The 14,940-nt window shown below is 41.4% G+C and overlaps 1 protein-coding gene across 1 annotated transcript; it reads right to left on the minus strand.

The window, feature by feature from the left end:
- Window positions 1-2,646: 2,646 nt before the first annotated feature.
- TRIL (TLR4 interactor with leucine rich repeats) lies at window positions 2,647-13,310 on the minus strand. Its single transcript, XM_069729923.1, has one exon. It carries the CDS (start codon window positions 12,781-12,783, stop codon window positions 10,174-10,176), a length of 2,610 nt encoding a protein of 869 aa, XP_069586024.1. The 5' UTR covers window positions 12,784-13,310; the 3' UTR covers window positions 2,647-10,173.
- Between the last annotated feature and the right edge of the window lie 1,630 nt (window positions 13,311-14,940).

A 14,940-nucleotide genomic window follows, 5' to 3' on the forward strand; every position in this document is an offset into this window, starting at 1 on the left:
CCCTTCCAGGACCTTCGGTGACGTCGCGGCTTGTGATTGGTCGCGCAAGCGGTCACATGGGCGGCCGCGCGACCAATCACAAGCCGCGACGTCACCGCAAGGTCTTGGAAGGCTGATTCTAAGGAAGGAAGGTTTCCGGTTAGTACCAGGGCGCGTCAGAGGGTAAGTATGGCGATATTTTTTATTTTAATTCTTTATTTTACACTTAAATCTGAATTCCGATACCAATTCCCGATATCTTAAACATATCGGGAATCGGTATCGGAATTCCGATTCCAGATTCAGAAGATCGCCGACTTCATGGCCGACCCCACACAGGGGTCGGGTCGGGTTTCATGAAACCCGACTTTGCCAAAAGTCGGCGACTTCTGAAAATTTTCGACCCGTTTCGCTCAACCCTAGTGGGGGCCATGGAGGTCAAATCCCCAGCGATCGGAAAGTCATCCACTATCTGCAGGATAACTTTCCGAGAATATTCCTTTAAGTTTTAGTGTGGGTTAAATGCAGGAAAAAAAATAATTGCACCGTTTTCATTTACACCATTTACTGTTATAACCTTAAATAAAGGATACCAAATATATTTACTGTTTTTTGACGCCTATTAAAGCGTATTAACAGAATTTGTTTATTGTAATTGTTTTTGCTTCATTAATTTTTACTAGCGTTCATGAAAAGAAAATCTTTTTTCTTACCATATGTACTGCATTACGTAGATGTATCTAGATATTCCAGTATATTATACTTGTAAAAAAGAATACTATTAAGGTCTCTAGATACTGTAGAGAACATTTTCTCAAGCATAGCCTGTGGCTCACTGCTAGAGTTTCTGCCCTCGATATCACAAGTCCTAAGATTGATTCCTGGCAAGGGCAAGATATTGGAAAGATCAGAAAATGTAATATATAAATCCACAGCGCACAGATGCCAGAAGGTGAACATGATCTAGTGTCCTGTTTCCAGTGAGAATCTATCTGGGAAGATGAGAACACAGCAATATGCAAAAAGAAACTACATGGGTCACGTACTGTGCTTGCAATGAGCCAGTATGCTGAGAAACCAACATAAATATTGTCCCATTTCAGCTTCCTGGATGGTTCCCCGTCTCCACAAGCCCCTTTGTGGTTTAAGCAGCTGCACTTGCAGTATGGCTGCCCTAGTATTATGCCTAGTGCAGGGCTGGAGGGGTGTTGCGTGACTCAAGGATTTGATGAAGCAGGTAATGTGTGACTCACTGATTTACAGTCCTTTTATCCTGTAATACACAATACAAGAGTTGTTTTTTAGGTTAAAGAGGGCTTCCCAATGACTTTTTTCTCCCTACACATTTGTATATGTGTATGTATAGCAGTGTCAGTGCATTAATATATTCACCTATCGCCGTCTTCTCTGCTATCCAGCTTCGTTCTGCTCCTTTTCTCAGTGATGTCACCGCACTTCTGACTCTCTGAATCACACTATGCTCTATGTCTATTTTACAATATAAGCCTATCTCCATACATCATTCTGATATATGCCATAGGCTTTCATTATAAAAGAAACTGCCAAGTCACAGAGAGCAGAGTAATCAAAAAGCCTGAGGAACAGTGACATCACTGAGAAAAGGAGCAGAATGGCGCTGGATCCCGGAGATTATGGCGGGAGATGAGTATATGAACATATTCACACTACATCCACAACACATATACACATGTTTATGGGAAAAAGGTTCATGGGAGGCCTTCCTTAAAGCACCACTCCAGCATATTGCTTCTTGTTTCAGCACTGGAGTGGTGCAACTAATCTAAGTTCCCTGCCTCTAGTATTATACTTACCATCTGCTGTCTTCAGCTGTTCCCATTCTGCTCTGGTTCCGCTCCACCATCTTGTTATCACAACTTGTGACTGACCGGAAGTCAGAGCTAACGGTCACACGCTCTCAATGCAAGTCTACAAGAGCCTTGTTCTGGTTCTCATAGACTTACTTTGAGATGTGACTTTTGGATCACTCAGCAAACACTGGAGCGATCCGGCAGGTCACAAAAAGCAGAAGACCGACCAGGGCGGTGCCGAGAACAGAAGACAACAACAACTGGTAAGTATAATACTGGGGGCCAGGAACTTTTATTAGCTGCACCACTCCAGCGCTAAAATAAAATAGAAAAAGCGCTGGAGTGGTGCTTTAAGTTTCCAGGGGGTGGGAAAATCCGCTGTATATAACAATAGCAGCCTTGTGAATGAGTTTTCACAAAATCAGAAATTGCAAGGCATAGACTGACCTTTGGTGCAGATGTGAAATACCCCACATGTCCATTTATGCTGCAGATGTCACTGCATTGTGAAATGTGCGTAAACATCACAGCCCTTTTTTGGGAAGAAAATGACATGGCTGAAAGGTCAAGTGGGAGCATATCCATAAAATACTCACGTGCAAGGATATGTGCAGACAGGCCAGTTACGATGCAGATTTTGCAAGTGGAAAATTCAGTGCGTGTAACATACATTCAATGTAGATGAGATTTTATGAAAAACCCACAACAAAAAGTGACATGCGCTTGATGCCTCAAACTACCCCCCATAAATCTAATCACACAAAGGAGCTCCTGTAAAGATTTATATTATATATGTATATCATACAAAGGTTAAAAGGTAGAATCAGAATATGAATTGCTGCATGGAAAATAAGTACGGTAGTATTTAAAAATGGTATAGAACCCATATAATATTAATAATAATAATAACTCATTTGTGTTCTCTACCCTCAAAAAAATCAGGAACAATTTTTATTAAAAAAAAAAGTGTTTTTAATTTCATGAAGTACAAACTAATTGTAATAGTCAAGCACCATCTTATAAAATATTACAACAGTTGCATAAAAAATACAAGTAGAAATAACATCTTAGCATCTCCCATTGGAAGAATATCCAGTGATATGTTGACACACAACTCCATACACGTCATTCCTAGTGGTTCTCTCTATGGTATTATTCTTTAGCATCAATAAGGAATCTCTTCCACTAAGGCACAGATATTAGGTACAAACATGGCGGCAGGTTAAAAAGATGTGAATTATAGCATCGAAAGTAAAAGCACCAATTTGCAGCAAACATCATACAGCGTGATCTACAATGGAGGCTCCAACAAAGCCAGATGTGAACATAGTCTTAAAAGCTTTTCACATTACTTGGCGCTTGGTTTTTGAGAAAATGTCAAATTCAGTATTATACAATGTGCACGTAAAAAACAGAATATATTATGGTGCTAAATACGATGTAGCATGCACTATTCTTTCCTATAAAACATAGGTACAATTTACACCTTTTTTATCATCCTACATAAAGGAAAAAAATGAATACCTGATGTGGATAAAGTTCCTAATTCTTCCTTGGTTGCACAGTGGATGTTAAAATTAAATAAACTAGGCCTAATATGTGCACGCTTGTATGACTTACTGATATGATACGATACGAACATACAATATTATACAGAATAAATTTAGTAACAATGCACACACGCGTCCTTAAGAAACTGCATATTCTCTGAGGCCATTGTAATCTCAGGCAATCTTCCATTAAAAAACGATTCAATGTATAAAACAACTATCTACAAAACAGAAATATATTGCAATTAATATTATTACTAATCCATTAATCAGAAGAATAAAGCCCACAAAATATGATTGGTCACTATGGGATTTCACAGTTTGCTATTACCGTACTTTTAATAGTGATGTGTTCTGACTATACAATAAGTAGTGTGAGATCTCCTGGAAACCACTGAATACTGAATATCTTACAAAATTGCGGTCATTTAGTGTACTGTGCTGTCATATCATTTGACAAACAGAATATTATATTTATTGAGTGTATAACTGGAAATAAGTATTGAGATCACGTTAGATTCACTACAGAAAATGTGACATCACTGATCACTTGTTAGCTAAAATATAAAAATCAACTGTACAAAGGGAGCTGAAATGTCAGACTATTTTTCACATCCAAGTAAATGTCCATTCAATTAGCGGGCTGAGAAATAGCTCACCATATGCTAATACTGTATGACCATATGTTAGCAATTCATGAATGTGACTGGGCTGCTTCCATCTCCCATTATTACCTATAATAGTGACTGTCTGCATAATGAACTCCCCACCCAGGAACAAAGGACTAATCACTCTTCTTCTCTGGGTCAAACAGGGTCCCGGCAGTTTGCCTCCCATCAATTTAATTTTTTTCCTTAAGAAAGGTCCAAGGGTGCTTCCACATTACGTTCTTCGTCGCATTCAGTGGTCCGATAGGTGCTTACATCCGAATCCCCCGCAAAACGGGATTCCAGTGTATGCTCTGAAAGGGCCTTTGACCATAATGGAGCCAATGGAGTCAACAAGTGCTATCTCGCGCATCCTTTTCGGGGGAATACACCTACTGGTGGGAGACTCAGACGCAGTCTATTACATCTAAGTGTCCGCCTCTAGTAGGCGTATACGCCCGAATACTGTTTTCTGGGAGGATACAAACCTAAGCCACGATGGAATCACTGAACGTGGGAAAAACACAGTGTGAAAGGGCCCTAAAATGGAGGACCTCCAATAGTAGAAGGCCTAAGGTTAAAAACCTCAGATGCACTGAGGGGACAGAAGCCTGGCGCTCACCTTTACTGCAAGCAGTGTAAGTCCAGGTTCCTGTTTCACACCACATACACTTTATGAACAATGGAATACAGAATCAGTATTAGGATCTAACCAGATGGGTGTATAATGGAGGCATCAAAGGTGGCCAAGGCAAGCCTAAATCAGGTTGAATTATTATTCAAAGTTGCATTAACCTACACAAGGCATCAGTTGGACTAGAATGCCAAGGACCCACGAATAATATTGACTGTGGAGGACAACTGTTCAGCTATATGCAAATATTACATAACCTTCGTTCACAAATATATATAATAATAAGCAGAGTAGTTTGTTAAATGAATGATGAAATGATGTCCTTGACTGTACATAGTGAATCAAGTGAACTGTGCCAAGTACTGCTCATATAGGAGGATGAGGGAAATATTATAAGGGCCCACCGGGGGATTTACCAGTTCCCCTGTGTGCCAGTCCGAGCCTGCAAACTACCATCTCTACCTGAATTTCCACATTGTCAAGTAAGGAAAGGGAAAGGTGTAAGAGATTGGTAGAAAGATCAATAGGTACCACACTGTCCTACTCCTGGGAATGGTGACATAAACCATCACCTGGAGTTGGCCTGGTCCTCTCTCCTCCATACACTAATTAGGAAAATTAGCAAAACACGATACCCATCAAAAGGAAGAGAAGCAGTTTTTGAAGCTATGGTAATGATATACTTTAAAAAAAATTATATTGCGGTACCTTAAATACTTTTAAGCCCAAAAAACAAAAACATTTTGCAGGTATTCTAGGTGTGATATCATCTCTGGTTAGTCAATAAAAGTATTTACAAGCTTTCGAGTCACAGAGGCCCCTTCATCAGGTTTACACATGAGATTTTTCTGTTTAGCCAATAAAGGTATCACTTGTAGAATACTTTTGTCTTTTTTGGCCATAAAAGTATTTATATTGTAAAATGCTAATCAGTCAGTGCATGCTGTGAAACTAAATGTGATAACTTCATCTTAATAAGTAATTAATGGCGTACGATTGAAAAATTGAATGCAACCAAATAGACATATTTAGTGCAAGTTGAACATGGTTGGACGGGGCGGCCACAAATAATTTAGGACACTCGGTTAAAGGAACAGTACACAATGCATATGTTACAAGGGAGATGAAGGATTGCAGTTTCCATACATTTGTAAACATATTGAGCTCTGTGCCTGGCAGTTGGGACTAAGAAGAACCAATATTTGCAGAGAAAAACACATGCAGAGCAATAAACACAATACAACTGGCAGCAAAGCCGTCCCTGTGATTGCATTATGAAAGAATCTGGTGACGTATGCATTGGCTCACAGACCCCTGATGGAACCAGAGCGCTGGGAACCATGTAAACACTTGAGGGTGTAAACCCCCAGATTAATTAAATTAATAGGCACGCCTGCATATAAATGTAAGAATACCGGGAACAGTCATATTTTTCCAGTATCAAAAGAGATACATGTAAGTACAACACTAAAAACATTGCAATGGCCCAGCCCATAGCAACCAGATTATTACAAAAGTCAATGTTCTAAGCAGGGGTGGAAAAACTAAAATTTCCAGGGGTTTTACAGGAGCATAAAAACATGGCTTTTTGCTTTTTTTTTTTCACAAACAGCACCCCACCTGCCCACTGGTTGTTTGTGGTATTGCAGTTCAGTCCCAATTATCTGAATGGAGCAGAGCTGCACTACCAGCCTCCAAGCATGGACAGGTATGGCAGTTTCTGGAAGAAAGAAGCAATATTTTTCTGCTTCTGTGTGACCCATTGATTAATTACCATGGGCAACAATCCAAACATGTTCTTCCTCTCACATTGTACCATGGGAGACTGGGTTTTATATGCAAACCAGATATCTCTCATAGACATCTCTGCAGCTGCTCACTAGGAAAAAAATAGAATAGAGATTACGAGATACAAAATACCCATTCATGGCCATTATTTGCACACTATCAGCTGACGGGCATAAACCTATTCCAGTGAACACCTGTGAAAGGAGCAGGCATCATAGAAGTGGCTACTATTGGACTGGTAAAGGTGAACTGTAAAATGGTACATTCACGCTACCATTTTCCATGGGCCTTGTAAAACCAGGAGAAAACTCCCACAGCATGTACTATTCTCAAAAAAGAAAGGGTACTTAGGCCCAGGATTTGTTCTGCCCTTCTTCGAACGAGAGGAAAGGCAAATATTACATACCCATAAGGCACACTTTTAGGTATTGTAAACTGGCACCAGCTTTGGCATAAACCGTTACCTTTATGGCTTATGTTGCTCTTATTTTTAATATTTCGCATATATAACTGTTCATTTTGACGCCTTTTTCTTTGAAATGTTTCTAAGGACACATTACAAGGACTAAGGCTTTTCTCTTTGCTTCAGTTACAGATGTAGAAAATGTTACCTCAACTCACAACACGCCATCTTGATGTCTTGTCACAGATGGTTCTCCCGGAGAAGTAAGATAACGTTGTACAAGCTGTTGACCAATTTCAATTTTGATGTCTACTTACTAATTTTTTTTTCTTTTGCTGCATTATCAGAGTCAGGACACGTTCACACGTTCAGTATTTGGTCAGTATTTTACCTCAGTATTTGTAAGCCAAAACCAGGAGTGGAACAATCAGAGGAAAAGTATAATAGAAACATATGCACCACTTCTGTATTTATCACCCACTCCTGGTTTTAGCTTACAAATACTGTTGTGAAATACAGACCTGGCGTGCGCTAGGTGCAGCCGAGTGTTCATTTCTTTGTGTTATAGTGGAATAAGCCGCTGTCCGACCACTCAGGCGGTGGCTTACTTCCCTGAGAACGTAAGGATAAGGTGCAGAAATTCAACATGTGCAATCCTTTTTACTGTTTGCATCCTCTTCCAGGGGAGATTTGAAGGGCCCACAGGAAGAAAATTTGGTAACCAGTTTCACAACTGCTGGGTTTGGTTGTCTTTGCTTTAAGCTGTAATGAAAACTTAAGGGCTTATGTACTTCTTAAAATCTATGCAAATAACAAAAGTGTAGAGAAGATCCTGTAACACCGATAATGGTTGATGCCACTATACCAACCATCCAGCCATCTCCCGTTGGACACTTTCTGAATCTGCCATTTTATCCCTAATTTTAGTGCCTGTTGAGAGGACTCCTTTATCTGCAGAACTTATAGCAGCAGTATGGGCTGCCTTAATGTTATATATACCTTTGGTTACAAAAAGTATTCACACAGAGTACTCAAACTTTCCAATAATTATTGTTCAAAATGTTTTTAGTGAGAGCAGGTACAAACTGAGTGGTGAAAGGAAGTTGGTACCAAAAGCGGGTGGTGAAAGGGAGCGGGTACAAATTGCTGGTGGTGAAAGGGACCAGATACAAAGTGTGGGTGGTGAAAGGGAGCGGGTACAAATTGCTGGTGATGAAAGGGAGCCAGTACAAAGTGTGAGTGGTGAAAGGGAGCGGGTACAAAGTGTGGGTGGTGAAAGGGAGAGGGTACAAACTGCTGGTGGTGAGAGGGAGCAGGTACAAACTGCTGGTGGTGAAAGGGAGCCGGTACAAAGTGTGGGTGGTGAAAGGGAGCGGGTACAGAGTGTGGGTGGTGAAAGGGAGCAGGTACAAGCTGCTGGTGGTGAAAGGGAGAGGGTACAAACTGCTGGTGGTGAGAGGGAGCGGGTACAAACTGCTGGTGGTGAAAGGGAGCGGGTACAAAGTGTGGGTGGTGAAAGGGAGCGGGTACAAAGTGTGGGTGGTGAAAGGGAGCTGGTACAAACTGCTGGTGGTGAGAGGGAGCAGGTACAAAGTGTGGGTGGTGAAAGGTAGTGGGTACAAACTGCTGGTGGTGAAAGGTAGTGGGTACAAACTGCTGGTGGTGAAATTTCTACATTTCTGGGGGGGTTTCAGTCTAAATGGGGTCCAGAGTGTACATTAATGAGAAAAAATGAACTTTTTTGAATTTACCAAATGGCTGCAATGAAACAAAAAGTGAAAAATTTAAAGGGGTCTGAATATTTTCCGTACCCACTGTATTCACATAGACAGGCCTGAGTTACATCTCCTCCCTCAAGACCCAAATCTGCAGCAACTTTCAGCAGCAACATTTAAGAGTATATTATATTTGATACGGGAATGAGCACTTCTGCATGTATGGCCAAATCCTACAATTGCGAGCACCATAATTCCAATTAATTCAATAGTTGACCTCAGAGCAGATACTTCTTATGTACAAAATATTTCTTTGTGCAACATATATATATATATATATATATATTACCACGTCACTATGACATAACTCTTGCCTAGAGAATAGATTAGTAACATGCAGAATTTTCCGTTAAAGGTATGCAACCATAAGAAAATGACCTATTGTTTAAATCACATTTTCATGTTTCAGGTTAGCATTTTTAAAATGAAAACTCAGGTTTGTTTTTTCATTACAATCTTCATTAAAAAAAAAATAAAGTAAGACATCTTGCAGTTTTAACACTGGCCACTGTGGCAATTTTAGACTCATACTTCCTATAATTTCATGAAGAGTTTTCAGCAAGGCTCTTTTTCATCAGAGGCAAGATTACAATGACACATCTTTCCACAAAGTTGATCCACCATTCACAATCGATGTCACAGATGACTCTACACACCTTCCATTCTCAATTACCTTTGCACACACTCATTAGATGCTTCAATACAAAAGATAGGATCTGAAACTCTTCATTGTCATTATGTACATGTGTTGTTTCTATTCATTGTGGTTATGTACATGTGTTGTTTCCTAAAACAGGAAGTTAGAGTCTAGAAAAGCCCCAGTGGCCGGTACGAAAACTACAAGGTTTCTAACTCTTATTTTAATGCAGATTGTGGTATGGAAAAAAAAAACATAATATAAAAAAATATATATTTAAGGTAAAATCCTGATTAAAACAAAAGGTTGTTTTCCGATGATAGCTTCAGTTTAATACCGAATGAAAACCTACAGTACACCAGTAACATGGAAATTTAATTCCAGTCTTCATTTTCTGGTATGGGGGACAGATGCCACCAGGTGCTTATATGTAGAAACAATACTGTAACATTTACCAACTCAATCAGAGGACATGCAATCTGCATGAAAAACTGCAGGTGTGATTCCAGCCTAATGTTATTAATAATAATACTGGTGGTCACATGTCAACCTATACCAGGAAAAAAAACACATTGTGAGTATTATACATATTATACATATATTTCAAACTTTAAAGAAAAATCACATGATTTTCAAAGGTGTAAGATAAGCAAACACAACACAAACACAAGCATAGATACGATATATTTGCCATTCATGGTTTCGGGTGGGTAAGCTTATGTTGTCATGTGCTCCCTTTCATTAAATTTGACACTGCCCTCTTGCTGGTACTGTAAACATATTCCTATATACCTATTAGTATATTGTGGTTTTCATGTAGCTATAGAGGCTTACTACATCTAACCATAAATAGGGGTTAATCCCTGCTGATTGGCCCAATGGCGATTGATTCACAAACCATGTGTGTTTGTCATTCAGTCATGGCTGTTCATCAGTCTGGGAACCTCTGCAGGAGATCATCTCTGTGTAGATTTCCTCCCTCTCGGAAACGTTCACAGCCAGGAAACTCAATAAGGTCTGCTTCTCCCAGAGCACACACTGCAGTGCGGGGTCGATGTGACTGAAAACCTGAGAAATCAGTGGAAACTCCAGTACCCACAGACCTGTATGGCCGACGTGTAGAGTACATTTGACGTACATGGACTGGGGCTCGTCTACGACACCATTTCTTGCGTGCTCTCCTGGAACCCCAAATCACCAACCCTAGCAAAAGCAGCAAAGCATTCAGGGCTAGTAGGCCCAAGGCTAACATTTGGTAGTTAATTACAGGGTGCTCATCTTCAGAAGGTGAGGTCACAAGCCCCACACAATGTTCCCTAGGAGCCACAGGACAGGCTCGACCATTAATGATACTCTCCACACACACCAAATATGGAGTATCTCCTGTGAGCTCCAGCAAAGTTAAAGATTCTGCATGGCCGCGAGGATACACAAATCGCTGAAAGCGGCCACTCTGGCCAAAACGTTCATACAGCACCCTGAATAAGACATGCCCATGGCTATGAGAGACTGAAGTCTGCCAGCGTACACGGGCTGTGTTACTTCCTACAGATTCCACCGAGAGATTAAGTAGATGCAGTTTGTTAAATTCACATGGATCAGAGAGGCCCAAGGGGGCAACTTGTTGTAATGTTTCCCTGTGGCCATCATGAACAGAACTCAATGATGTACGCAAAGAGTCAAGCTGGTTTTGATGCAAGGTCTCTGCTGCGGGCATGGCCTGTCTAAACTCAGGACGCAAAACGCCATCGCGTGACATTTCAATAGGTGACTCCAAGGTACCAGCCACCTCAGAGTTCTCAGATTCAGAAAAAGGCTTTGTGGTCTCACGTGGGTGTTTGGTCTGAGCTGTAGAGGTACTTTGTGACAACTTGTACGATGTTGGGATTTGAGCCCCCGCTTGTTTGAGATGTAACAGTGTTAATGGCTCAGTTGCAGTCTGCAATGTATCTGCATTTTGCTTTTCAGCATCTCCATTCTGTTTAATTCCATTAGGATTGCTGGATCCAATTGAAGTCTTTATATTTCGTTTTTTATCAGTTTGTAGTCCCTTGTGACGTCCAGAGCCGCCTAACCTTTTCTTATTCTCAGGTCTCTTTGTGCTTGGCACCATTTGCACTGACGCTGGGGTTAGAAGCAAAGTAGGTCCTCTTGATGCAAGTGTTGATTTAGGAGCTAATAAATGAAGATGAGGAGCAGTTTTCGTTGTCTGCTCTATAGGCTCAATACTAGCATCACTCATCCTCTGGTTTATAGAATGGTCATCTTGCATGGTAGTAGCCATTTCTGGAGATATGGTGCTGAGTGTGCAGCCTCCTACTGCCTGTAAATAGGCATCATCAAGGTAGTCCAAATATTTCCCTGCAACTTCCAGAGGCTCCCTGCACTGTACAAACACAGTTAGCATGCGGCTGCGTGAATGCAGGGTCCCCAGAATCCAGTGCTTAAACCCCAATAGATGGCAGTTACAGTTCCATTGATTTCCATCCAGCTGTAACCGATAAAGAGCTAAATTACCAGAAAAAATATCCTTAGGGAGGAAGTTCAACATATTGTGCTGCAAATCTAGTACCCTAAGACGGTTTAGTCCATTAAAGGTTCCGGGTTGCAATTTTGACAGGGCATTGCAGCTCAGGTTCAAAATTTCCAGACTGTGCAGTGATGCCAGGAGGCCTTCGGGGAGTTTGGCCAGTGAGTTGCCATCCAGTTGTAGCTCTTGCAACATCACTAGCCCTTGAAAAGCCTTACTATGGAGCGTAGAAATCCTGTTTGAGCTGAGTATGAGCTTGGAAAGCCTTTGTAGTCCATTGAAAACACCTGGTCCCAGTTGATGTAGATTATTTCCTGCCATGGTTAGTGTGTTTAAAGAGCGCAAAGGCAAAAATATAGGAAATCTCAAGGAATTCAAGGGGTTTCCTGACAGGCTCAACAAACGCAATTTGACAAGACCTACAAAGGCATTTTTACTGATATTGGTAATTTTGTTGTTTTCCAGATGCAAGTAAAGCAGATTCGAGAGACCCAAGAAAGGAGATCCATGAAGTATCTGAATATTATTACTGTCCAGCCTCAACTTAATAAGGGACACTAAGTTAGCAAGACTGGATTGACTGATATTGTGAAGTTGGTTGCTATTCACGTTAAGGACCTTAAGTTTCTTGAGTGGCAACAAAGCATTAGTAGTAAGAGTAGAAAGCCAGTTATTGCCCAGGTACAGTTCTTCCAGGTGAGTGAGTTGCTCAAATGCCTTCGGATGAATGAACTGTATCTGATTATACTGCAGATCAAGTCTCTGTAAATTGTAATAATTCAAAAAGTCTATGGCACTTAGGTTGGTAATAAAGTTTCCTCCTAAGCTGTAGGTTTTAGTTGCAGCTGGGCTTACAAAGTGGCTGGATTTTGGAACTGAAAATAGCCCCCTGTTGGAGCACAGTATATGTTGTGAATGTTGACAATCACATGGTTCTGGACACTTCTCCACACTCCAGCCAACAGTGGGAGTCACCAATATCAACAGCACCAAAAATATAGCCTTCTCCATCTCACCTGGGTCTTGGTATAGTTGAACCCTGTACTAAGCATCTCCTCCCAGTGGTCAGGCTTTTAAATCTCCTTCCAAAACTAGAGACTTTTGGCTGAAGGATCATACAGGAGCTCCAGTTTCTTAGCACCTTGTTAACTCTTACATTACTGCTTGCTTCAAGCATATATAGTCTTTTGGAGCATCAACACTCACTGTGCAATGCAGAATTCCTCGTCTGAGCTCAGAGATCCAAGCGCTGATGTCCACCCTCTTATGGAGCGACCAGATGTGGCTGTACAGTAGAGAAGATCTGCAGCTCCTTAGCAGTCACTCATGGATCCATGGAAACGTGAAGTTTTACAGTTGGTCTAGAAGTCATCCCAAGTTTGCACAGCTTGCTCTTAAAAGTTTAGTGAAGGATCCAGGTGTCCATGCCATAACTTCACCTCTTCTTCAGTCTGACTTGTAGACATCCAAGATGCAGCAACTCTTGTGCAGCAGAGAAGTTTTGAGCTTTGTAGGAGGAGGAAATACGTGCTTCCCACACTGGCTCCCTGGAGATTGTTAGCAAGGAAAGAGGATCCTAGTGAGGCAGCTCAGAGCTGCTGGTGGGAGGAGGAAACATCCAGCACATGTGAGACAGAAAGAGAGAGCACTCACTGACTAATAGGGGAACAAAGGGGGAGCCTGAGCCAAAGCCAAATCATCTGCTCAGTCTGAACAGTTTTCTCCCCCAACAATCCTTGTAGCTATTGTACTGCTACATATTGATTTCATTAAAATATTTCCATACGATGAATACTACCTTGAAGAAAGGAACCAGAAAACTTCAGTCCTTCATCCAATATTTTTCAGCTTAGGGGTAGATTGTCAGCTGTAGAACTGCAAAGCTCTTGTACTACTATATGCTGCAGAAATACATAGTGTATATTATAAGTATTTATTATGAATCCGTCAGATCTATTATACTACTGCATTTTTTTTGTTTAGTGGATATAGCAACATTAAAGAGACCCTTTGGTCCAGAGTCACAATTTAACATCTGATTACTCACCAGCAATTACTCCTGGTGTGTCTTATTATTTATTATTATAGCATCATTTATTCCATAATAATAATATTTTTTATTTATATAGCGCCAACATATTCCGCAGCACTTTACAATTAAGCGGGGACATGTACAGACAATAATTTCGGTACGAGTTAAGACAATTTAAACAGTGACATTAGGAGTGAGGTCCCTGCTCGCAAGCTTACAATCTACAAGTAAATGGGGGGACACAATAGGTGAAAAGTGATTGTTATTTCAGGTCTGGCAATTATAATAAATCGGGATTTTCATATAAAGCTGCATGATCCGGTCATCAGCCTGTGTGTTTAAGTGCAATAGTCAAGTATCAAGTGCAGTTATCGTGTGCATGGAGGGTGTGGAGACAGATGAATAGTAGGGTGCAGATTCAGAGTAATATTTGGAAGGAGGGAACAGGGCAAAGTTAGTTTACTGAGTAGCTGATGTGGTAGGCTTGTTTGAAGAGATGGGTTTTCAAAGCGCGCTTGAATAGGTCGGGGCTAGGTATCAGTCTGATCGTCTGGGGAAGTGCATTTCAGAGAGCTGGCGCAGCACGAGAGAAGTCTTGGAGACGGAGGTGTGAGGTTCGGATTACAGGGGATGTTAAGCCCCCGTCACACACAGCGAGATCGCTAGCGAGATCGCTGCTGAGTCACAAGTTTTGTGACGCAACAGCGATCTCAGTAGCGATCTCGATATGTGTGACACGTAGCAGCGACCAGGCCCCTGCTGTGAGATCGCTGGTCGTGTCGGAATGGCCTGGGCCATTTTTTGATCGTTGAGGTCCCGCTGGGTAGCACACATCGCTGTGTTTGACACCTTACCAACGACCTCGCTGACAGGACGTCCCATTGAATCGTCATGAAATAGCATCGTTGTACAGGTCGCTACAGGTCGCTACAGGTCGCCGCATCGCTGCTGCGTCGTTGGTGAGATCTCACTGTTTGACATCTCACCAGCGACCACATAGCGACGCTTGAGCGATCCCTGACAGGTCGTATCGTTGTCGGAATCGCTCAAGCGTCGCTATGTGTGATGGGGCCTTTAGTCTTAGGTCATTTGTAGAACGGAGGGCAGGTGTAGGGCAATAGACAAGAGATGAGAGA

The sequence above is a fragment of the Ranitomeya imitator genome, chromosome 6 (genome assembly GCF_032444005.1).
Source record: "Ranitomeya imitator isolate aRanImi1 chromosome 6, aRanImi1.pri, whole genome shotgun sequence".
NCBI classification, from domain to species: Eukaryota; Metazoa; Chordata; class Amphibia; order Anura; family Dendrobatidae; genus Ranitomeya; species Ranitomeya imitator.